We start from the raw sequence: 25,572 nt of genomic DNA, 5'->3' as shown, positions 1-25,572 counted from the left end.
CTGGTCAGGTAAATAGGCTCTCAATCACATTCTGCCGATAAGAAAGTAGGCAAGAGGGCCAGCTATGAGGGTGAAGCAGTTTTTTCTATCAAATGCATTCAATGAGTTCCACAATACTTTTAAGTAAACACAGATGGAAAATCCAAACATGAATTAATAGATCCTGAGCTCCTGATCCCAGTTCATACTGGATTTTGCCAACATCCTTGAACCCCACTCACAGATCTCAGAAAAAGAGTAGACTTTGTCTTTTGCATTGATCCACTTAGGTTTCTTTAAAACTAAAATTGGATTCAGAGATTCCTTTCTCCCAAATGAGCCAGTGGAGTATTTATTTGTTCATTCCTCATATGTCTCTGAATCCATCTTAATTTTAAGATCTCTCGGGGGGGGGGCACCTAGATGGCTCAGTCAATTGAGTGTCAGACTTCAGCTCAGGTCATGATCTTGCAGCTCGTGGGTTCTGTGCTGACAGCTTAGAGCCTGGAGCCTGATATGGATTCTGTCTCCCTCTCTCTCTACCCCATCCCCACTCACGCTCTTTCTCTCTCTCAAAAATAAACATTTAAAAAATTTTTTAAAAAGATCTCTCAGTTGGACATGTGGTTCTGCACAGTCTACTGCCAGGGCTCCCCAGTCTTTTTCCCACCAGACAGAGGAGGAGGAAGAGGGGTGGGACAGGACAACCCCAGAGCCAGCTACAGAGACGGTGGGCAAGAGGGCTGCTGGCCAGCAGAAGTTCCAGATGTGAAGGCTCCCCACAAACCTGCTTTGGTCTTTGAGTCCCTTCAGCCTATTGATCCTCCCATACACAGCTGTCTCCTGTCAAAGCAGCTGGAGCCCACTGAAAAGGAAGACCGTCATGTGTCTCATAGATACCAAATATCTGCTGAATGGAATTGAGTGGAATTCATTCACAGGTCACATCCCTACCTAGCATCAATCAAACCAGAATGATCTAATGTCCGCACTGTGACACTAGATGCTATCTATCTATCTGATTTTGAGGAAATCAGACAATGCATTTTGCCCTATGATTACTGTTATAACAACTACATTTAGTGAGCACTTACCAGGTACCAGACTCTTTGCTAAGTGTTTTATAGTCATTAACTCATTTAAACATCTCAACAGTGGCTGTTCCAATACTGCTACATAAGAATGGCTTAGGGGTGGTATCTGATTAGAAAAGGGTGGTAGAATGGCTTACAGTGAAGTTCAATGGCATAGGCATTTTTTACATAAAATTGAGGAAATGTCAATACTCTATATCAAACCATAGAGGTATTGCCTCCCCAATTATCCCTTGTAGATACCAAGGCTTTCAGCAGTCAGAGAACTTGCTTAAAACCGTATAACTAATACATGCTCAGACCACAGCCCATGTCTGTCTGCCTCCAAGCTGTAAATGTACAGATGCTCAGTCATACTCAGAGGAAGTAAAAGGAACTTATAGACTTCATTTGAACAAATTACCGTTGTTGTTGTTGTTTTTAAGACTGGAGTCAGACAAGAATGTGAACGTTTTTTTACAAGAGGTGAAATGAGGTATTACTGATTAATTTATGGAGAGACTTTTATGGAGACTATTGTAGGCACAGTGAAAAAGAGGTCCCATTTGAAATCAAAACTTCAATCTCACAGGGTATACTCCTGTATGAAAAAGGCCTAGAAGAAGATATTCCAGGGAAAAGACAGTTCATGACACAGGAGGAATGTCCACAGTCATCTGAGAAGAGAGACAGGACAGCATGGTGACTGAGGTCAGCAAGACCTGAATTAAAATTCTGGCTCTCACTGTCCAACTCTGGGATTTGGATGAGGTACTCAGCCTTTCTGAGCCTCAAATTCATCACCTTTAAAAATAAGCAAAATTCGCGGCACCTGGCTCGTTCAGTTGGTTAAGCATCTGACTTTGGCTCAGGTCATGATCTCAGAGTTTGTGAGTTCAAGCCCCACATACAGCTTTGTGCTGACAGCTCAGAGTCTTGAGCCAGTTTCAGATTCTGTGTCTCCCTCTCTCTCCCTCTCTCTGTCCCACCCCCCCCCCCAGCTCTGTCTCTGTCTCCTGCAAAAATAAACAAACATTAAAAAAAAAAAACAAGCAAAATCCAGGGCACCTGGGCAGCTCAGCCAGTTAAGTGTCCGACTTCAGCTCAGGTCATCATCTCACAGTTTGTGAGTTTGAGCCCCATGTCAAGTTCTGTGCTGACAGCACGGAGGCTGGAGCCTGCTTCAGATTCTGTGTCTCCCTCTCTCTCTGCCCCTCCCCCATTTGCATTCTCTCTCAAAAATAAATAAACATTAAAAAAATTAAAAATAAGCAAAATCCTGCAGTATAGGATTATTATGGGAATTAACAGGAGAATCCATTCATTTAGCAAAGATTTGTTAAACCATATACACCAGGCCCTCAACTTCTCAATGAAATAATGTAAGTAAATAGCTTTCCTTTGTACCTAGCACACCAATAAATACTCAACAGGTGGTAGCTGTTATTATTATATATCTACACATGAAAAGAAAAGGAATGTAGACAAGTACAGTAAAATTGCATTATATTCCATGGCTCATTACTACATACACTTGGGCCAAATACACTCCAAAAAGGCCAAGCATAATGTAGTAAAATGAAAGCATACATTCTAAATACAAAATAGGGTGAATACTGTCTACCCAACCAGGATTAGAGAGTAAAGGGGGAAAAAAGAACTTAGCGGCTTCCTCAATACTCCTCATCCTCCCCACGTGCAGATGCCAGGGTCACCAACAACACCAACACTTCTCATCTGTTCTGCCGTCTGCCAGAGTGATAGAGGAGCTGGGTACAGGGCCAGGTCTGTCTGTGCTGGCTGCTTTGGCAGCTCTAGGAGGAGTAGGAAGAAAGAGGAAGGTAGGTGGACGTGTACACGGGACCTATCCTACCAGAGCAAACATACCTCATCGGGCTGGTTCAGGTCCTTCAAGTGCAGATCTTGAATGAGGTACTCCACAATGCGTACATTATTGTTCTGAGCTGCAAAGTGGAGGGCATTCATTCCATCCTGAAGAGAGCCAAGGTAAGGGACATAATTACACAACAATCTTAAGACTTCCCCAACACACATTGGTACAGTGAGGACTATTTTCAGGAGTGACCCACATCCCACCTGATTCTTGGCTCTCTGGTCTGCTCCAGCTCTAACCAGCATGAGCATGATCTCAAGACTTCCAGACCAGGCTGCAAGGTGAATTACTGTCAAGCCGTGCTTCCCCAAGAAGAGAAAAGAGAAGTATCACTTGGATGAGCCACAACACATTATTTCAGTCAACAAAGACCAAGTTAATACTGAAATGTTGAAAATGAAGAAATAGGGAGGAAATTTAATATTCAGTAAATGTAGTATTTCAATTCTATGGGGGAGAGGAATACATTTTAAATGGTGCAAGGACAAGTGGTTCTCCATAGGGAAGAAAATAAAATCAAATCCTGTATCATACATGTAAAAAAGCACACAAAAAGTACATATATTAGAAGAAAATCTAGACTGTAAGACACAGTGTCTTGATCTACAAGTTACAAAAGGAAAGACTGACGAAGTCAATAAATAGATTTTTCAAAATGTATCGTAATAAACATAAGTGGTTACTTTCTCTAATACATGAAGCCTCTTACAAATCAACAAGAAGAAGGCAATTAAACCAATTGAAAAAGTGTACCCCCAAAAAGGTGTTCTCTTAAGGTATAGTGGAAATGAACCACTTTGGTTTCAGCAATTTGGCAACATCTACCGAAATTTTAAATTCAACAAGCAATTCTACTACTGGGAATCTATCCCTTGAAAATGAGTTTTAGGACCTAATGTTATATAAACAAGGATATTAACTGTAACCCTTAAAAATGAGAGCAAAGGTAAATGTCCATTAATAATAGGAATGCTGAACACATTAGGGAACCGTGACACCACATCAGGCAGCCATAAAAAATAATGAGTTGGAGGGGCACCGGGGTGGCTGAGTGGGTTAAGCATTTGACTCTCAATTTTAGCTCAGGTCATGATCTCAGGTTCATGAGAGTGAGCCCCACATTGGGCTCTGTGTTGACAGTGTGGAGCCTGCTTGGTATTCTCTCTCTCCCTCTCTCCCTCCCTCTCTCTCTCTCTCTCTCTCTCTCTCTCTCTCTCTCTCTCTCCTTCCCTCCCTCCTCTTTCTCTCAAAAATAAATAAATAAACATTTTTAAAAGGTGGGTACATAGGTAGATAGATGCTCAATACCTAGATGGATATGGTTATGAGTATGAGGAAAAGTACAGATATAAACACACATACTCTGCATTGTTAAATGTAGTCACTGGAGAAGGAGTATGTACACAAAAAAGAAAAAAAAACAGAGAAGACTGAAGTTATAAAAAGAATCCCAATATATATACCTTATTTGAAATATTTTCTCCATATAAAATAATATAGGTGCATATGTGCATTAAACAGACTATCAGAGACTTTATCAGGAACCTTTAGGGATGCTATAGGCAGTTAGACTCATATACTCAATGCGTAGGAGAAAAGTGTGAAAGGAAATAGCTGACAGTTAACATTGGCTATCTCAGTCGGATAAAGGGTTAGTATCCAAAATCTATAAAGAACTTATCAAACTCAACACCCGAAAACCAAATAATCCAGTAAGAAATCGGCAAAAGGCATGAACAGACATTTTTCCAAAGAAGACATCCAGATGGCTAAGAGACACATGAAAAGATGCTCAACATCCCTCATCATCAGGGAAATATAAATCAAACCACAGTGAGATACCACCTCATACCTCTCAGAATGCTAAAATTAACTCAGAAACAACAGATGTTGGCGAGGATGTGGAAAAAAGAGGAACACTTTTCACTGCTGGTGCAAATTAAACTGGTACAGCCGCTCTGGAAAACAGTATGAAGTTTCCTCAAAAAATTAAAAATAGAGCTACCCTATGACCCAACAATTGTACTACTAGGTATTTATCCAAAGGATACAAAAATGCTGATTCAAAGGGCACACACATCCCAATGTTTATAACAGCACTATCAACAATATCCAAATTATGGAAAGAGCCCAAATGTCCATCAACTGATGAATGTATGAGGAAGATGTGGTCTCTGTGCGTGTCTGTGTGTGTGAATGTGTATATAAATACACACCACGCATGTATATCTATAGACACATGCGCGCGCGCACACATGCACACACACACACACACACACACACACACACACACACACACGGAATATTACACAGCAAGCAAAAAGAATGAAATCTTGCCATGTGCAACAAAGTGGATGGAACTAGAATCTATTATGCTAAGCAAAATAAGTAAGAAAAAGAGAAATAGCCTATGGTTTCACTCACATGTGGAATTTAAAAAACACAATTGTAACCTAAGGATAAGATGCATGGCCCCGATGCTAAGAGCTCCAGGTTCGAAGTGGGTGGCATCCCCAAATCTTGGGAACAGGCACACTCGATGAATGGAGGATCTAGATGTAAACAAAGAATCCCAGGTGGAGGTGGTACTTTGGGGATAATGATAGGCATCAGCTCTCCGAGCTTATCATTGGGAAGCTCTTCCTGTGCAAATATTCCCCAGGGGAAGTTATTGACCTTCTTGCTTACGACCAGACTGGTGCTAAGGCCAGATTGTCACTGACTCTGGGCCTTTTACACTTTACAGAGCATCTGTGCAACTGTGAGTGTAATCCGTGACACATGCTCACAAACTGCCCTAGGCATGTCAGTTTCATGTCATAAGACATGGTATTATGAACTTTTCTATGGGGAAATTTACATCTGTGAGTAGTGATTCTTTGCCTGTGAGGAATGATGACTCCACTTGGAATTTATGGCTTCAGAAGTTCCTGTTGTTGGCAGTTTGAATTCCTGACTCTTGGATTTTATGATTAGTGCTTGAAATCTCTGAGTGTTGCCTGCTTTGAAATTAAGCATGACCTCTTAGGAAAAAAAGAGCTCCTATCAAAATGTGATTCATCTTCTATAAAAAATATTTCTGACCTCTTTTTTGGTCATGTAGAAAATGGATTTAGTATTAATGAATATAGACCATTCATGTGTAGAGAAAGGTAACTGAGGAGTGGAATTGTATTCAGGGCACATTTTTTGAAGAACCTCAACTAGTTATTGTACATCATTGTTCCTTGGGAAAAAGAGTGCAGAAATTGGTAAGCATTTTTTTCATAATGGAATTACAAATATTTAAATAGACTAACTCACCGCGTAGTGTGACAGCTGAAATGTAAATTTTATAAAGTACGTACATTTAAAACAAGGCTTATCAACAGTGGCACTATGATATTTTGGCCAGGTGATTTTTTGTTGTGGAGGGCTGTCTGAGATTATAGGATGTTTTGCAGTTATCTCTGGCTTCTACCCATTAAATGCCAATATCTCCCCTCAGCCACGGCAATTAAAAGTATCTCCAAACATCTCCAAGTATTTCCTGGGAACAGGACAACGCCCCCCCCCCCCAAGTTGAGAACCACTAATTTAGAGTTACACTTCAATAATATGGGACTTCCTTTTTCATTTCTCCACACCTGTACTTTCCTGAGAAGAAGAGAAGACATTAACGTAATTTCTGGGGCAGCCAAAACAAACGCCAAAAGGCTTACGCTCTTTACAAATGGAGGTGCCCCCGCAGACCCTCATTCCTTGTTTATTTACTCATATTGTACACATCTAGCAACCTGGTTTCCTAGGTTACAAACACAGTTGATTACAAGATCCAAATAAGATGTGTGAGAAGACTTACTTTTATTTTTTTTTAATTTTTTTTTTTACATTGATTTATTTTTGAGAAACAGAGTGAGACAAAGCGTGAGCAGGGAAGGGGCAGAGAGAGAAGGAGACACAGAATCTGAAGCAGGCTCCAGGCTCTGAGCAAGCAGTTAGCACAGAGCCTGATGTGGGGCTCGAACTCACAAACTGTGAGATCATGACCTGAGCCGAAGTCGGACGCTCAACCGACTGAGCCACCCAGGCACTCCATGAGAAAACTTAGTTTTAGAAGGCACTTTAACAGAGTAATAGATGATTTTTTGCCAGGGATAAAAGGAAACAGAAAAGCAGACACATTAACTTATAGATAACGAACCTGAAAGTGAGCATTAACTAGATCACAGCACTTGAAAGTACCAGAACCAGAATTGGAGGTCAGTTTGTTCTGATTTTACATATCATACTCATAACGTTTGCTCTATATTACTTGTCTAACTTGGGGCCTAGAATGCAGATCTCAGTTTTCCTAGTTCAGCACCCTCCATTCCACCTTCCTGAGACAGCCAATTTTTAATTTTTTTAGTTTTTTTAAAAAAATTGTTAATATCTATTTATTTTTGAGAGAGAGAGACAGAGCATGAGTGGGGGAGGGGCAGAGAGAGGGAGACACAGAATCCAAAGCAGGCTGCAGGCTCTGAGCTGTCAGCACAGAGCTGGATGCAGGGCTCAAACCCACAAACCATGAGATCATGACCTGAGCCGAAGTTGGATGCTTAACCAACTGAGCCACTGGGATGCCCCTATTTTTTTGGTTTTAAATGAAACTTTTATTTTTATTTTTCCTCCTGTATTTATTTATTTTTAATTTTTAATTTTTTAAACTTTATTTAAATCCAAGTTAGTTAACAGTCAAAAGACTGTACACCCCTCAAAGCAGGGACTGTATGTCTTGCCAATGCTTCCTGAAACAATTACCTGGGAATCTTGTTAAATCACAGATTCTGATTCAGGAGGTCGGGGGTGGGTCTGATTCTGCATTTCAAGCTCCCAGGAAATACAAGTGTTTCCGTCCCAGGACTACACTTAGGAGTAATAAGAACTTAAATGGTGTTGAATTCCCAGCAGTTGGCATTGAGAGTTACCCACAGCAGGCAATGAATAAATACTGATGGGGAAGGGGTTTGATTTTTGGCTCTTTGCAAACAGGTGTTAGAGCTTAGAAGACACAGCTGCCAAACCAAACTCACGGGTCATCACCCAAATAAACAGACGGCCAGGTTTGACCAAACACAGCACTGCTTGAATTATAAAAGAATTTTATTGGTTATGTACTAATGCCACTGTGAATAATTTAGTTACAGAAATATTAAACTTAGTGAAACTTTCAAGGTGGACTACAGAGATACATCAGAAATACATACACACACACTCGCACAAGGCCAAGTTACAAAAAGCTGATGTTAGCTTCCAAATGTACATTTGGAAAAGCCTCAAAGAGAATAACTTGGTAAAATACCTCTTCAACATTTCAGGAACAAGTGACTTATACTCTGACAGAAACCAGCAGTGTATTTAATATATTGGAAACACGGCAATCCTCAGACATGCTTTTTAAAGGAAAAGATGCTGTCAACCTGGGCAATGGATGCATAAATGTTTATTGTACAATTCTTTCCCCTTTTATAGTACATTAAAGATTTGGGGTTATGGTCCTGGGTAGAATGGAGTAAGTATACTGCTCCTGGTCTCTCTCACCAAATGTGACCAAAATCTCCAGAAAGAGTGCATGGCACAGCTATTTGAGGACTCTGGGAAGCAAATAATAGCAAGTGGATTGGGGAAGTAAACCAAAACTCAAAATATAAACAATGAGGGTTTTCTGATTTGTTTTGTTTTTGTTTTCCTTCCATACCTTCCAGGTTGAACTCAAGGCAGGGCAAGTCACAGAAATGTGTCCTGGGCACAGACACAAAGAGCTCAAAAAAAAAAAACCACACAAAAAAAAAAACAAAACAAAAACAAAAACAAAAAAACCCTCTTTCTGGTCTACGGAGCACAAGGGGGATCCTGCAAGAAAGAGAAAGTAGGGGAAATACTGTTTCTTTTTTCTGTTCTGGCTCTGCTGTACACAAGCCTCCTTCCCAAAGCTGGAACCCTGTGGTAGAAGAGGTAGCAGTAGCAGGGACTGGGAAAGCACCTAAAACTGACCGAGAAACTGTGGTCAGAAGAGCAGGTAGGGTGGTGACTCATGTTGCTTGTTTTCCTCCCTTAGTTGCAGAGGTAGACCTAATTGTGGGAAGCACATAGCAGAGCTGAGAGACTACATACACCCTCAACTTTCTAGTCAGCACACCAAGAAAAGGGGGAGAGGGGCCCTGGAGCTGGGAAAAGTGGGGGTGATGACTCCAGAGAGGGGGAAGCTCAAGGAAGTGAGCCCATAAAGATGTGTGTGTGGCCGCACCCTGACCCTTACATGGACCTGACCCTAAGCAGCATGCCAAAGGCCTGGAATGGTGAACTATGGGGCAGACCACTGCACAGGTCTCAGAATGGGCCCTGGATGGTACATATGCAGGAAAGGTCCAAAGTACTGAAAAGTGAAGTGACACTGGTGTCAAATGATGAGGAAATGAGTCCTCCATATGCAAGAAAAAAACAAGAATCTTGACCTATTCCTCATACCTTATAATTAACTCAAAATGGACAATAGATCAATTTTGTTTTTAGTTTTTAATTTTTATTTTTTTAAAGATTTTATTCCTAAGTCATCTCTTCACCCAGTGTGGAGCTCGAACTGACAAACCCAAGATCAAGAGTCCAATGCTCCACCAACTGAACCAGCCAGGTGCCCAAAAATGGACAACAGATCTAAATGTAAAACACACAGCTATAAAAATTTTAGAAGAAAAAATATGAGAAAATCTTCATGACCTTAAGTTAGGCAAGTCATTCTTGGTGGTTTTTTAATTATAGGTAAACTGTACTTCATCAAAATTAAAAACTTTCGCTCTGCAAAAAATGTGGGAAAATATTTGTAGATCACATATCAAACAAAGGACTTGTATCCAGAATATATAAATAACTCTCAAAACTTAACAATAAGAAAGCAAAAAACCCAATTTAAAAAATATATTCAAAATATTTGAATAGACACATAATCAAAGAAAATATACAAATAGTAAATAACACAAGAAAGATGCTCACTATCATTAGTCATTAAAACCACAATGTGATGCCAATACATATTTATTAGAAAGGCTAATTAAGAAGGGGTGCTTGGGTGCTCAGTCGGTTAAGCGTCTGACTCTATTTTGGCTCAGGTCTTGATCTCACAGTTCTTTAGTTGGAGGCCTGCAGTGAGCTCTGTGCTGACAGTGCAGAGCCTGCTTGAGATTCTCTCTCTCCCTCTCTCTCTTCCCCTTCCCTGCATGCTCTGTCTCTCTCTCTCTCAAATATAAATAAATAAACATAAAAAAAGGAATTCTAACATTAAGGGGAAAAAAAAGAAAATGCCAAGTGCTGATGAGGTTGTGGAACAAATGGAATTCTGCTACACTGCTGGTGGGAATGAAAGGTACAGACACTATAAAACAGTCTGGCAGCTTCTTGTATACAGCTTACTATACGACCCAGTAACCTCACTCCCAGAGATTTATAATGGATAAATGAATACTTTTGCCTACATAAAACCTGCACACGAATGTTGATAGCAGTTTTACTCGTTTTGTTGTTGTTGTTGTTTGTGAAAACATTTATATTTAGATTCAGCCAGCTGGACTCAATTTAGATGATTCCAATTTTGTTGGCAACATCCAAAGCATCATAGTTAGAAGCCAGTCGAACATATGCCCTCTTCTCTCCAACAGGCCTGATCAGCGTGTTGATCTCGGCCATGACAATGTCGTACTTTCTTCACGTCCTGTTTGATCTGGTGCTTGTTGGCCTTGAATCCACAATGAACACAAGTGTGTTGTTGTCTTCTGTTTTCTTCATGGCTGACTCAGTCAGGGGGAACTTGATGACGGCACAACGGTCAAGCTTGTTTCTCCTGGGGACAGTGTTTCAAGGATATTTGTGGGGCCTTCAGAGATGCAGTGTCTTGGGCCGTCAGAAGGTAGGTGATGTGTGGAAATTCTTTTTTGTGTGTGACTGTGGATGCCTTTCCGCATCACATTTTTTTTGGTTTTCAAAGCCTTTGCTTCGGCTGCAGCTTTGGGAAGGGCAAGAGCTTCCTTCTTTGCCTTTGGTGCCATCCTCATGAAAACAATAGCAGCTTTATTTGTAATAGTCAAAAACTGGTAAAAACTCCTTCAATAGATGAATGCATGAATAAACTGTGGTATGTCCATACACTGGAATACTAGTCAGAATAAAAAAGGAGGAACTATTGACATATACAACATGAATGAATCGAAGATTTTGCTGAGTGAAAGAAGCCAGTGTCAGAATGTTATATACTACATGATATAATTTATATGACGTTCTCAAAAAGGCAAAATTATAGAGATGGAGAAGATATCAGTGGTTGCCAGGGTAAGGGAGGGTTTGACTACAGAAAGGCATCATGAGAAATTTTCTGGGTGAGGCAACTGTTCTGTATTTTGATTATGGTAGTGATTACATGAATCTATACATGCATTAAAATTCATAGAACTTTACACAAAAAAGAAAGTAATTGCATAGTCAATTTAAAAATTAAAATAAAAATTTATTGTATCAAGGTTTCAATGTCAAAATAAGAATAGACGCTTGGCAATTAGGTCTATTACCAAATCATCTTTTGCAGACTAACTAACACTATAAAATAATCAACAATTTCCAGATCCTAACAACACGTTCCTCAAGTATCATAACCATAATCTAACTTACTACCCTCACATAATTGGAGTGCTTTCAGCGCCAATTTTTAGTAAGAGGTACTTCTTCACTGTGATTCTGTTACATATCAATCAACTTGCCCACCAATATCAGACTAATAAAATACAGAAGGATGTGCCTCACTGGTAAAACAAACAGAAACTTTTATCATTATCAAGTCTAGGCCATGTCTATGCCAACAAGACCAACAAGACGATATGACTTCATTCATTCATCTTCCAAAGATTTACCAAGCTCATACGAGACCCAGGCCCTGTGAGAATAAAAGTAAGTGCTGAGTCTACCCTCCAAGGAGTCAATCAACACAGAAAATAGAACGGCTCTATGAAAACCTTCTCAACAGTTGAAGAACCACAGAGCATTTGATTAACTAAGAACCAAGAACTATGATCCATTGGATTCTACTAACCAAGGCTATCATCTTTCTCTGCAACCTGGAGATGATAAACATGATGTTGGGTATATCCAGCCCAGGTGGTTTTCCTCGTGCCATGGTAAAGTATTAAGTGAAGTTGGGAAAAGTAGGTGGAAATCCTCAGGGTGGATTTTGATATCTAGGCAGACAAATAGTTAAGCTAATTTGTGGCTAACATCATGGTCTCTGGAACCAAGTAAACCAAGTTCAAATCCTGCCTCTACACCTTCTTAGACGTTAATTCTTTGGGCAAGATATTTAACCTCTCTGTGTCTTACGCTCTTCATATGAAAACTGTGTATTATAGTAACACTTTTTCACAAGGTTGGAGGCACTAAATATCAAAGTCCTAAGACGGATGCCTAGCATATAGTACCTATTTAATAAGCTTTGCTTATCAGAGTTCACAGAGCACAGTCAAGATTTGAAGTCTCTGAGGCTAGTTAGCTTCTGTCTTCTACATCCCAAATTATACTCTGGTCAACTTATCTTATTCTTAAAAATGCATATTACTGGCCATAAGGTCAATATGGGAAAATAAGTAAAACGTAAGTCCTACAGGTAATGGGTAAGCAATTTAGTTACCAAATACAAAGAGTACACAATGTGTATATTCTCTACAGAGATCTTTCCAAAGTGAAAACTGCATTTGGAAATATTCTGGACGTATGTGAAGAAAAGATAACTGAAGTGACCAGATTTTCCCCATACACTGGTCATGCTCCAATCCATTCTACCAAAGGAAGATGAACTTACCTTATCAGCAACATCCACCCTGGCCTTGCGATTAAGCAAGAAATCCACCGAGGATAAATGATTCGCCCCCACCGCAAAATGCAGGGCTGTGCGGTTCATCTGAGGAAACGTAATTTGTGTTTTCAGTCATCTGATTGTTATTTGTCCTCTTTATGATTCCTGTTTTTCAAACAGCCATAATTTTGTATCTTATGTTTATATTTGCATTGCATAACTCATCATTGATTTTAACAGTATAATGGATTTCAATAAAAAAGTAAAACTTGTGGGGGGCCTGAGTGGCTCAGTTGGTTGAGCACTGGTTAAGGTCATGATCTCACAGTCTGTGAGTTCAAGACCCACATTGGGCTCTCTGCTGTCAGCACAGGGCCTGCCTCAGATCCTCTGTCCCCCTCTCTCTCTGTCCCTCCCCTACTCTCAAAAATAATAAACATTTTTTTAAAAAAGCAAAAGTATTTTTCCCTGTATTCGATTATTAAAAAAAATTTTTTAATGTTTATTTATTTTTGACAGAGAGACAGAACATGAGCAGGGGAGGGGTAGAGAGAGAGGGAGACACAGAATCCGAAGCAGGCTCCAGTCTCTGAGCTGCCAGCACAGAGCCTGATGCAGGGCTTGAACTCACATTCATGAGATCATGACCTGAGCCGAAGTCGGATGCTCAACCGACTGTGCCACCCAGGCGCCCCTCCCTATATGCAATTATTAACAACAGTAATTTTTTTCTGGTTAGAATATATTGATAATGCAAAACAAAAATTTTCCTAGGTGTTCAATCGTATATGCTCTTTCTTCTGAAATTTTTTGATCTATAAATTTTACTGAAACAAACTGCTTCAGAATAAAAGAAAGAAGAGAATGAATGAATGAATCAATGAAAGATGCAGACACAGAAAAAGAAAGCTATTAACTATCTTTTGTCTCAAAGAAAAGCCAAGAAGGCAATCCTGGGATTTTCATAGTTGATTGTGTTTCAGACAATGGATGTTTAGCATGCATGTAAAACACAGATCTTATTTCCTATACTCTAGGCACTGTTTTTGCATCCAAAGAAGGTGCCTGCGCATGGATTTACTCCTTTGTTTCAAATAAATAATTTATTGTAAAAATTAAGTATCTGATATCCTTGGTAGCTAAGCTGATGATAAATTAAGTTTGACAAAACAGGAGTTATCGTGACATTGTCTGCAATCTAGAGCTGTGTTCTAGTATGTCAAGCCAAAACAGCATCCAAGATAATTCAATAAAACCACTTACATGTATTTCTTCATCTCTATCGTCACAGATTTTAAGCAACTCTACAAACAACCATATCAACAATTTGCTGTAAATGGGACTAAAAGAGATGTCATTAGAAAGTATAATACAGGGCACCTGGGTGGCTCAGTTGGTTAAGTGTCCGACTCTTGGTTTTTTTCAACGTTTATTTTATTTTGGGGACAGAGAGAGACAGAGCATGAACGAGGGAGGGGCAGAGAGAGAGGGAGACACAGAATCGGAAACAGGCTCCAGGCTCTGAGCCATCAGCCCAGAGCCTGACGCGGGACTTGAACTCCCGGACCGCGAGATCGTGACCTGGCTGAAGTCGGACGCTTAACTGACTGCGCCACCCAGGCGCCCCCAACTCTTGGTTTTGGCTAAAGTCATGATCTCACAGTTGGTGAGACTGAGCCCCGCGTCAGACTCTGTGCTGATAGTGCGGAGTCTGCTTGGGATTCTCTCACTCATTCTCTCCCTGCGTCTCCCCTGCTTGTGCACATGCGCAGGTATATACTCTCTCACTCTCAAAATAAATAAATAAACTTTAAAAAAAGTAATACAATTCATCAAGAGGTCATGATAATTTGCTATGCTGACTGTAAGTTAAGGTGCTCTAGGTTGTGCCCTAAATGATGCTTCATTTAGCATTAAATCTCTCTAAATACTTTAATATAAAAATATGGTTTAAAATATCATAAAGTCTTAGGTGAAAAAAATTTTAATTATTATGAAAGTACATTAAAGAATCTATTCCCTGCTACTTGGAAAAATTATTATTGCTTTACTTACTCAACAATTTATGTAGATATTACTTTCAAAGGCCCTTGCTTTTCTTTTCACTCCCTTCCCTTCCTTCTTTCCTGATTCCTTTCTTTTTTTTTTTTTTTTTTTTTTTTTTTGGTTTTTGTTTTTGTTTGGTTCTTGTTTTTGTTTGGTTCCTAAAATTGTTACGCTGCAAAACTCTATTTTTCTACTCTTTCTAGGATGTCTATGGACAATAAATACTAAATACAACCATAACACATCAGACACACACATGCACACAGTATATACACAGACATATGAATTTCCATATACAAGCAAACATATACCTCTCACAGACACACATGCACAACTGGTAAACATCCTTCCACTGCGTATGATACATGACTTCAATTCTTATGATCTCACTGCCTGGGACAGATCCAGGTTTTGGGGAACCTAAACTCTACACTCTTCAGGGAGCCCTCTTTAAAGCCAGTCAGAGAGCTGAATTGATGGCAGTTAAAGTTTCTTACTTTTTCAGATTAAAAAAAAAAAAAAACATATAACCATGAGAACACATTGCCAGAGCCCTCCCCAGTACCTTGGAAGGGGTCTGTACAAGAAGGGACCCTAAAGCTTATGCTTCATTTAGCATTAAATCCACCTCTGCTATCCCCTTGAACCACTTGCACTAATTGTCCTAAGTAATTAACACAGCCCCCACTTTGATAAACCTTGCCTTGAAAAGCTGTCAGGAAATCTCTACAAAACCAAGCAGTAGGAAATCCAGTATTTCTGGCAGTGGACTTCTCTCCTAAACCCAAGTACTTGAAGAACAATTAAGAGCCAGGTTTTAGAAAAGGCTCCAGTGCCCAACATGCAAATGCACTGTACTTCTAAAGCAATAAAATACAAAGCCATGCTCTCCCTTAGATTTTAAATTTGCAGGACTGAACAACAAAGGGAATCTCTGGAGAAAAACCAATGATGAACTGTGTAGCAAAAGATGTTCTGCCTTTCCAGAATGTATGAGGCCAGTGATACAGAGGCTACAATCCAGGACCAAGTCCAGGCCCATAACCCTGACAACTGGCTTTACTGCCCACCCACAGATTTTGCACAGATGCACACAAAGACTCTGTGTATTTCCCCTCTGATAAGATATATTAAAAGACTCAGAACCTATCCCACGGCTTGATTCCACCTTTAGCTTAAACATTCTGGAATTACCACCGAAGGAGCTAGCCCACACCTCATCCGCCACAATCATTTCAATTGTTATTATTATTTAAATTGCACTGTATAAATCCAAGCCACCCTTAGAGTAGTCACTTGTCACATCTGTGACTTGTACTCACATTGTTCACAGCATTAATGTTAACCTTCTTTTCAAACAGCTTCTCCATAAGATCCAAATTATTGCTTTTTGCAGCATTCTGAAAGCTTCTCTCATTTGGCAGTACTGAAAGCAAGCAAGCAAAGCATGACTGAAGAATTTAAGGGGGACAAAGGAAAAAAGCAAACCTCACGCAAACCTGGTAACTTTAAATAAAAACAGACTTCACCCTTTCACATTCTACTATTCTGGACATGAGAACTTTGTATCAATATTTTGCAAAGCTGTATTATCAAGACTCCACTTTGTGCTCACAATGCAAGTATTTTCACGCCCTTAAAAATATTTCCTGGTCCCAAACAAAACATCATTCCCAAGGACCACCCTGAAGTCAGCAATGTGGTCTCTGCCTCTAGGAGATCGGAGTGTGGCCACAGACTTTGTTTTGTTTTGTTTTGTTTTAATAAAATGTTTGTAAAAGATGAGACAGGCAGGAGCCCAAATGCTCCATACAAGCTTACAGAGATAAAATTGTCTGCAGAAGCCTGTGCAGATGCCAGGCCGGCAGAAAAAAATCCTTAAAATGTAGCACATCACATAAATATACACAAAGTCTAAAAGGGATGAACATGTTTCATTTATATAAAAAGAGATTCACACCTACTATAAACACTACATATCACACACATAATACACATTCAGGTGGCAGGTTTTATTAACTAGCCTAGGGAAGATTTCAGAATGTATTAAGTTTTTTTTTTTATGCTCTCTCATTGTTTCTTTTTTTTTTTATGTTTATTTTTGAAAGAGAGAGAGAGGGAGAGGGAGAGGGAGAGGGAGAGGGAGAGGGAGAGGGAGAGAGAGAGAATAAGGGGGAGAGGGGCAGAATGATGGGGACACAGGATCCAAAGCAGGCTCTGCGCTGATGGAAGTGAGCCCTATGCAGGGCTCAAACTTACAAACCGCAAGATCATGACCTGAGAGGAAGTCAGAGGCTCAATCGACTGAGCCACCCAGGCACCCCAGTTTTTTTAATGTAGGGGAACTGGAGGGCTCTCAGGGGACAACCCCAATACTGGGGGATAAAGACACAATTAATAATATGAAAAATGGTATCAAGAATGAGTGATATGAAATCAGCAATAGACCATCTCTAAAAAAAGAGAACTCTGGAGGAGGTTTTGTGGATGTGTTGCCAAGTAGTTTCATAATAACAACAACAACAACAACACAATTTGACAAAGACTTAAAAAAAAATTTTTTTTAAGTATTATTTATTTTTGAGAGACAGAGACAGAGAGCAAGTGGGAGAGGGGCAGAGAGAGAGGGAGACAAAGAATCTGAAGCAGGCTCCAGGCTCCGAGCTGTCAACACAGAGCCCAATGCAGGACTCAAACCCATGAACCACAAGCTCATGATCTGAGCCGAAGTTGGATGCTCAACCAACTGAGTTACCCAGGCACCCCTGTCAAAGACTCTTTAGAGTACTACCAAATCTAATCAAAGACTAGGAGTATCTTCACGGGAGAAACACACATTCATTTTATCACCTGGATCCCCCTCTTCCTTTCTACTCTGCCTGTTGTCCCCACTCTAAGTAACTTCAACATCCACACAGATGACAAATCTGACCCTGACTCTTTCACTTACAATAATCTTTCCATCCACCTGATCTCAGTCACCCATTTTTCAGGGTCATACTCTTGACATCATCATCAGAAACCACATTACCTCTGACATCTTCAAGAAACTCATTATCTGACCACCACCTCATCCATCCACCTCACCTGCTCTACTTCTTCCAGTCCCCAAATTCTGCAACCTCATCAAGTCCTCCCATCCACTGTTCTCACCAGCTTTTCATATTATTCATCCCTTAGGTCCTTACTCTGCTCTTTACTCAGTTTAGATCTTCTAGTCCATCGCTGACATCACTTCTATACAAACACCTTTACTTCCCTTGCCACTCTCTTTTCTCATCAGACCAGCTGACAGAATCCTAATTCTGACATTAAACTCAACTGCTACCTGTTCCACCTCTGCACCTGAGCAGCTGAATAGTACTGGAGAGAAACACACCACCATGGTGCGGGAGACGTGACTAGTGCTCATCACTATCTAGTTCTCCTCTCCTTTCTGAACACATGGGTAAGTACACATCCTGGCCTGGGTGCAGTTAAGGTGAGGTCTGTCCCCTGGACTGGAAGAAGAGGGGATAGTAGGTTACTTGAAAGTGAACCTACTGTGAAAAGCTTCTGTGACACCCTCCAGGTGCTCTCTTCCCATTTTATCAACCCTCAAAGCCATGTGTTTAAACGCTGCAGTGTTGTAGCTGAACTGTATTCCCTCAAAATTTATCTACTGAAGTTCTAACACCCAGTACCTCAAAATGTGACTATGTAGGGTCCTTTTTTTTTCAAACATTTGTTTATTTATTTTGAGAGAGAGAGAGAGAGGATGAGCAAGGGAGTGGCAGAGAGAGAGGGAGAGAGACAGAACCCCAAGCAGGTCCCCCACTGTCAGCACAGAGCCAGATGTGGGGCTTGATCCCATGAACTGTGAGATCATGACCTGAGCTGAAACCAAGAGTTGGACGTTTACCCAACTGAGCCACCCAGGCACCCCTGGTGATAGAATCATTAAAGAGGTAATTAAAATGAGGTCACTCGGGTGGGCCCCAATCCAATATGACTGGTGTCCTTCTAACAGAGGAAATTTGGAACAGACATGACACAGGAAAGACCATGTGGAGATGGAGACAGTGGGAGGAGATGGCTATCTACAAGCTGAGGAGAGAGGCATCAGGGAAAATTAAGTCTGCTGACACCTTGATCTAGGATTTTTAGACTCAAAAACTCTGAGACAAATTGTTGTTGTTTAAGCCACCCTACCTGTGGTACTTTGTTACAGTATCCCTAGCAAACTAATACAAGGGGTCATAAGATGGCAGTGCCTCAATTAGTTTGGCACTGGGAGACAATTCTCCACAGGTCTCTTATGTTTCTCTATATCTGATAAGCAGAAGCACTGACTGATTTTGCTCTAGACCATCTTTCCCAGAATGTGTGCACAGTGAACTACATCAGAAAAGATAGATAAAAATGCATCTCTGGAGCATGGGGCTGGATTGCTTATGGCTTGCCTTAAAAGACAGAGAGAGAGAGAGAGAGAGAGAGAGAGAGTAAGGCATGCTTCCTGCCCATTAGAAAAGATTTGGATTCCCTAAGTGCAGGATTCTTCTGTAACACAACCCAAGGGGCTTTGCATCTCCTTGGAGATGGGGCTTGCAGAAATGACACAAACGCTGACACGCTGGCTACTGCTCCTACTGTGAGCACTACAATCCTCTGTGTCTGATCGGAAGTGTCTTCTGCTAGCATCCATGATGCCATGGTAGGCTAACTTGTTAGCTTGCAAGTAGAGTAAAATCATGGCCTCTTTACAGTTCTTGACACATAGGTTTCTGAGAAACTAGGTAGAGCATAAACCCTTCTGTTGGACATGTTGTCTGAGCAAGAGTAGATCTTTATTATATTCAGTCACTCAAGACTTAGGGGTGATTTGTTGCTGCAGGAAAATCTGGTTTATCCTGACTACACATGCTAACATACTACCCGTAAATAACATACTCCTAAATTCTTACCCATTAATCTCATGTAGTATCTTATCACAGCAATCCTACTTCATTTCCCTAGGCTTCCATTTTTCAATTCCATGACTTTTTCTTTCTTTTCAAATATTTTAATCTACTAATTTGCCTACTTTAGTATCCATGATCACCAATATGTAACTCTCAGTTAATAACACTGCATAGAGAAAACATAAGCAATTAGATAGTAATTTCCATATTTTCTCACCCCTGAGTCTACCAACCTACCTACCTACTTTTACACCCACACTTTCTGCTTTTACTACTCTTACACTCAATGAAGCAGCCCTATGGTGACCCAAGGCCAACCGCTCCCTTGGGCTCTGGATCCCACCCTTCTCGTCTTTTCAATTATTTCATGTATCAATCTCATGCAAATTACCCCATTCTCCTCTGCATTCTCCAGTGGACCATTCCCCTCAACATATACAGAGCTGCTATAAAACCTTCAGTGAAAAAAACATTCTCTTAACTTCACATCCTTTCCAACTGCCACTCCATTTCTTAATCTCCCATTGCTCCCCAAATTCTTATGTGTTCTATAACCACTCTCCTCCTCCTCACCTGTTTCATCTCACCTCCATGCTAATCAGATCTCATTCCTATCACTTCACTGAATCTGTGCTTATTAGGGTCACTCGATCTTGCCCAAAGCCAGTCATCACTTTCTTTGTGTGCATTAAACTCTTGACAGATTTCACCAAGGGCCATACCATCCTTTTAACATTCTTCTCCATGCCTCTGATAGACTACCTCCTGTTTTCCAGTCTCTTTTACTGGCTCTTCCTCCTTTGCTTGATCTCTAAATGTTGGAGCACTCTGGAGTTTTTACGAAATTAAGAACATGGTGGAGTAGACATTATCACTGCCATCTTCCAGATGAGGAAAATGAGCCTTAGAAAAGTTAAAACACTTGCTCATGTCTTAAAGACAATAAATGATAGAACTATTCCAGGTAGTCTGAATCCAAACACCAAGCTTTCAGTCACTGCAGAGGTCCAGGGTGTCCATATGAAACTGTATTACTGAAGTGGAGATTCAAACTGCTTACTCTATCAGATGTTTTAGCTAATGTATTCTGTCAGTTAAACCAGACTTTTCTCAACTCTGTCCTTGATCCCACATGGCCCTGACACTAGCTCCTTGCCCCTATGTATTAATCCAATGGGAGTGCAGTTCTAGTTCTGGGTCTTTTCCCTCTTGGGTATGTCCCAGGGGAAATAAAGACCTTGTGATGTCCTGAAATATGGCACACACATTCTATTCTGTCCATGAAGTCAAATACTTTGTCCCTTTTCTCCTACATCTATAAGAAAAATTAATTTTGAGGCAACTTCTAAGACCAATTGGAAGCACCATACAAGATTCTTAATCCATTAAATCAATGGTTCTTAACTCAGGCTTCACAATAAAATAAACAGGATCCCTTTAAACCTTTTTTTTTTTAATGTTTCATTTATTTTTGAGAGAGAGAGACACAGAGCATGAGTGGGGCAGGGGCGGAGAGAGAGAGGGAGACACAGAATCCAAAGCAGGCTCCAGGCTCTGAGCTGTCAGCACAGAGCCGGATGCAGGGCTTGAACCCACAAACCATGAGATCATGACCTGAACTGAAGTTGGATGCTTAACCAACTGTGCCACCCAGGTGCCCCTAAACAGGATCCCTTTAAAAAAAAAAAAAAAAAACCCATGCCAGATTCTTAAACCCAAGCCAACTACATGGGAATTTCTAGGGCTCAAAATTTTTGCTGACTTGCCCACAATTTACTAATTAAGTAACCTTGTAACAATTCTGAATTTTTACATTCAAATGTAAAATGGATATTATAAAACCTACCTTTAGCAGTATGAAGACGCCAGTTTGTACAGACTAATAAACTGGTTTTATCCCTTCCCAATGAAAAAACTGTAGCTTTAAATCAGTTATGGTGAAAGTATTACACAAAGAAAAGTGGAAAATACTTCAAATCAGAACTAGTCCCCCCAGAGAGCTGGTAATTAAACATTTACCAACACACCATTGTCTACCTTCCAGCTAGTAAGTGACAGAGTTGAAAAAATGATCAATACAAATCATAAACATACCAATTTTCAGCTTGGCTAAGTAATATTTAGAGTACTGTGCTATATATGTCTTTTTTTATTTTTTTGGAAATGGATAAGATCAAGGAAATGTTAAATGTTCAGCACCAAGCAACACATTACACAGAGCTGTATCATTCACTTAAACTTTTAGGGGTCAAAAACTCTAATGCCTTCAAAATTTGGGTTAAGTATGAAGCAAGAGGGCCAAAACAGGAGGAGATAATGCTGAGATAGAAAAACAAGCCTCCTGCATTTCATTCAGGTCTCTGCTCAAATGGTACCACTTCTGAAAAATCATGTCTGACCATCCAAACCCCTGTCTCCTGTCATTCTCTGCCCCTGTGCCCTACTTCACTTTTTCTTCATATCACTTGATACTACTCGACATTAATATTATATTTGTTTACTTTCTCAGTATCTGTTTCCTTCACCAGAATACAATATCCACGAGGAAGCTGAAATAACTCCAGTACCTAGTGCTAATAGGTATCAATAAATATTTGCTAGATGGGTGGATGGGAGGATTGGGAAGCCACCATCTACCTCCAGAACAATATTACCAAGGGTAGTATGCTCAGTATTGACAAAACTTCCAATTTCTCATACATACATATAAACCACATATGAAAGAGGAAAACCCAAGAGAAATTAGAAAATATTGTGAACTGAATAAAAATAAAAATAAAATATATCAAAATGTGTGGGATGCAGCTAAAGCAGTGCTAAGAGGGAAATTCATAGCATTATAAGAGGGAACTTCATAGCATTAAGTTATTAGAAAAGAAGCTTGCAAATCAGTAATGTAAATTCCTACCTTAAGAAAGTAAAAATCTAAAAGCAAAAAAACACCTAAGTCAAGCAGACAGAAGAAAAATTGCAAAGGTAAGAGCAATAATCAATAAAATTGAAAAAAGATAAACAATAGAGAAAATCAATGAAAACAAAAGCTGCTTCTCTGAATACATCAATAAAATCGATACACCTCTAGCAACACTGACCAAAAAGAGAGAAAGAGAGAGAACCCACATTACCAATGTAAGGAATGAAAGAGAGCACAGCACTACCGTTCCCACACACACGAAAGGAATAAGGGAATATTATGAACAATTCCATTCACATAAATTCAACAACTTAGATGAAATGAAATAATTTCTCAAAAATCACAAACTACCCAAATTCATTCAAGATTATATAGATAACCTGACACAAGAAGAGGAAAAACTTCCCAACTCATCTTATGAGATCAGCATTTCCTTGATTCTATAACCAAAGACATTATGAGAATAAAAAACTACAAGCCAATATCCCTCATAAACATCGATGCAAAACTCTCTGAACAAGCATTATCAAAACACATCCCGTGATACACAGAAAGTTTAACACAGCAAGTAAGGTTTATCCTGAGAATGTAAAATTCGTTCCTTATCTGGAAATCAAGCAACGTATATACAGGTAGTCTAAAGAAGAAAAATTATATGGTTAATTGATGCAGAAAAAGCATTTTAAAAAAATCATCATCCATTTATGATTAAAAACAAAAACCAAAAAACCCTCTCAGCAAACTGGTAATAGAAGGGAACTTCTTCAACCTGATAAAGAGCATTTACAAAAAACTGACAGCTAACATTCTACTTACTCATAAAAATGTCAATGCTTTCTTTACCCAGGAACAAACAGAAATGTCCAGTCTAACTCTTAAACACAGTGCTGGAAGTGTTAGCCAGGACAACAGAGCAGTAAAAGTATATTAAAATGCATACTGATTGGCAAGAAATCGAAACGTCTCTAGTCTAGTTGCAAACAATTTTATTATCTGCATATAAAATCCAAAAGAATGTATAAAGCAGCTCTAGAACTAATAAGTGGGTTTAGCAAAGTTGTAGGATACAAGGTCAACACATAAATATCAACCATCTTTCTATATACTGGCATAAACAAATGGAAACCAAAATATAAAAATAATACCATTTAAAAAATTATAATTAAAATGATCAAAAATCAAAATACTTAAAAGTATATAAATCCAACAAAAGTTCCAGTTTCTCTAATACCAAAAAAACACAAAATATTGATGAGAAAAATTAAAGAATACCTGAATAAATGAAGATACATGATGTCATGAATTGCAAGATGTAATAAAGATGTCAATTATATGAAATTGACCCATAGATTTAATGCAATTCAATCAAATGCCAAAAGGATATTTTGTAGCTACAGACAAGATGATTCTAAAACCTATATGGACAGGCAAAAGAACTAGAATAACCAAAACAATTTTGAAAAAGAAGAATAAAATTGGAAGAGTCACAATACTTATTATAAATCTACAATAATCAATACAGCATGGCATTGGCAGAGAAACATACATTTTTGACGAAGGTGTAAAGTCTGTGACAGCAGCGAAAGGATAATCATTGCAACAAATGGTATTTGAACAACTGGACGTCCAAAATGAAACAAAACAAAACAAAACAAATGAGCCTTGATGTTAAACTTCATTCTTTACACAAAAATTAACTCGAAATAGATCATAGAGGAAAACGTAAAACATAAAACTATAAAACTTTTAGAAGAAGACACAGGAGAAAAACTTCCTAAAATGGGGTTAGGCTATGTGGCCTCCGCAGTAATGATCACTGCTTTAAAATAACTTCTTATTCTGTTACTAATTTTTTCGTCTATCAACCCTCCACCAAAACCAGAAGGGCTGTCATGCTCCGACTTCATACTCATCTAAAATATGTCCAGTAAGTAGTAAGCTCTTGAAAATATTTCTAGAATGAATGAATGGACAGATGGACGAACTAAATAAACATTATTAAGGAACTGGTGCTCTGTTAACAGTCTGGAAATCATTCTCAACTTTTAAAGATTCTTGAACAATCTCAGTTTATGCTATAAATTTAATCTCAAGGCACAAAAGACCCATCCCATGCTTTCAAACACCTCAGCACAGAAAGATTAAGTGATTTAAAGTCACACAATAAATCATTGCATGAGTCAGGATATAGGAGATAACAGCATATAAAACTCTTTCCGTATTTGCATTAGGGCGTAATTATTTAAAAAACAAAACACACACAAAAAAACCCAAAAACCAAACACTCTTCCTTAAATTGAAAGAGCAACTCTTTCCTTCCATCCACAGTAGAGGCTTCACCTGAAATAAAACAGTCTGAGCCAAAACTTGGGTGGGCAAACTAGCCCACAGGGGCTGCGGGGGCGGAGGGTGGGCGCCCAGCCCCGAGTCCTGAACTCACGGATCTCGTGTCCCGCCGCCGCCTCCTCTCGGGGCCCCTCATGCTTCGGGATCCAGGGTCGGACCACCGCGCCCCTCAGATCTTCCCGAAGGCCCTTCGCGGCCGCGGCCGCCCCTCGCAGTAGCTCTCGCGCCGCCGCCCGGCGACCCGGGCTGCTTCGGGCGGGGTCCATGTGCGCCCCCGCGGGGTGTGGGGGGCGCAGCGCGCGAGCGGGAAGGCTCGGTCGGGCCGCTCTGTGGCTCTCTGTTCCGGGCGGTCTCGGGGCCGCTTGCCCCGCGTTTTCCTGCGCAGCCCAGAGCGGCCGCCTGGGCGGGTCTGCCTGTGGGTGCGGCTTGCGCCGTCTCAGGATTTGTTTCACCTGAGGTGAAGCGCTCTGCGACGACGCCCAACTCACACTTGGGTGCTTCGTACAACTTTGAGAAACGTCGAGGCTGGA

General features: G+C 40.0%; 1 protein-coding gene across 1 annotated transcript in view; it reads right to left on the bottom strand.

Moving 5' to 3' along the window:
- The window catches only part of ANKDD1B (ankyrin repeat and death domain containing 1B), a 63,010-nt gene extending 37,644 nt beyond the window's left edge, over nt 1-25,366 (bottom strand). Inside the window, exons 1-5 of the mRNA XM_043592256.1 lie at nt 25,137-25,366; nt 16,165-16,268; nt 12,803-12,901; nt 3,150-3,248; nt 2,940-3,044 (exon numbers count right to left, since the gene is read on the bottom strand). Coding sequence (XP_043448191.1) covers nt 2,940-3,044; nt 3,150-3,248; nt 12,803-12,901; nt 16,165-16,268; nt 25,137-25,308 — 579 coding nt within the window. The 5' untranslated portion in view covers nt 25,309-25,366. The remainder of the gene's footprint in view (nt 1-2,939; nt 3,045-3,149; nt 3,249-12,802; nt 12,902-16,164; nt 16,269-25,136) is intronic.
- Nucleotides 25,367-25,572: the final 206 nt, after the last annotated feature.

Source organism: Prionailurus bengalensis, chromosome A1 (assembly GCF_016509475.1).
Source record: "Prionailurus bengalensis isolate Pbe53 chromosome A1, Fcat_Pben_1.1_paternal_pri, whole genome shotgun sequence".
NCBI lineage: Eukaryota > Metazoa > Chordata > Mammalia > Carnivora > Felidae > Prionailurus > Prionailurus bengalensis.
The sequence above is the reverse complement of the archived record's forward strand: the minus strand, read 5'-3'. Positions and strand labels throughout refer to the sequence as shown.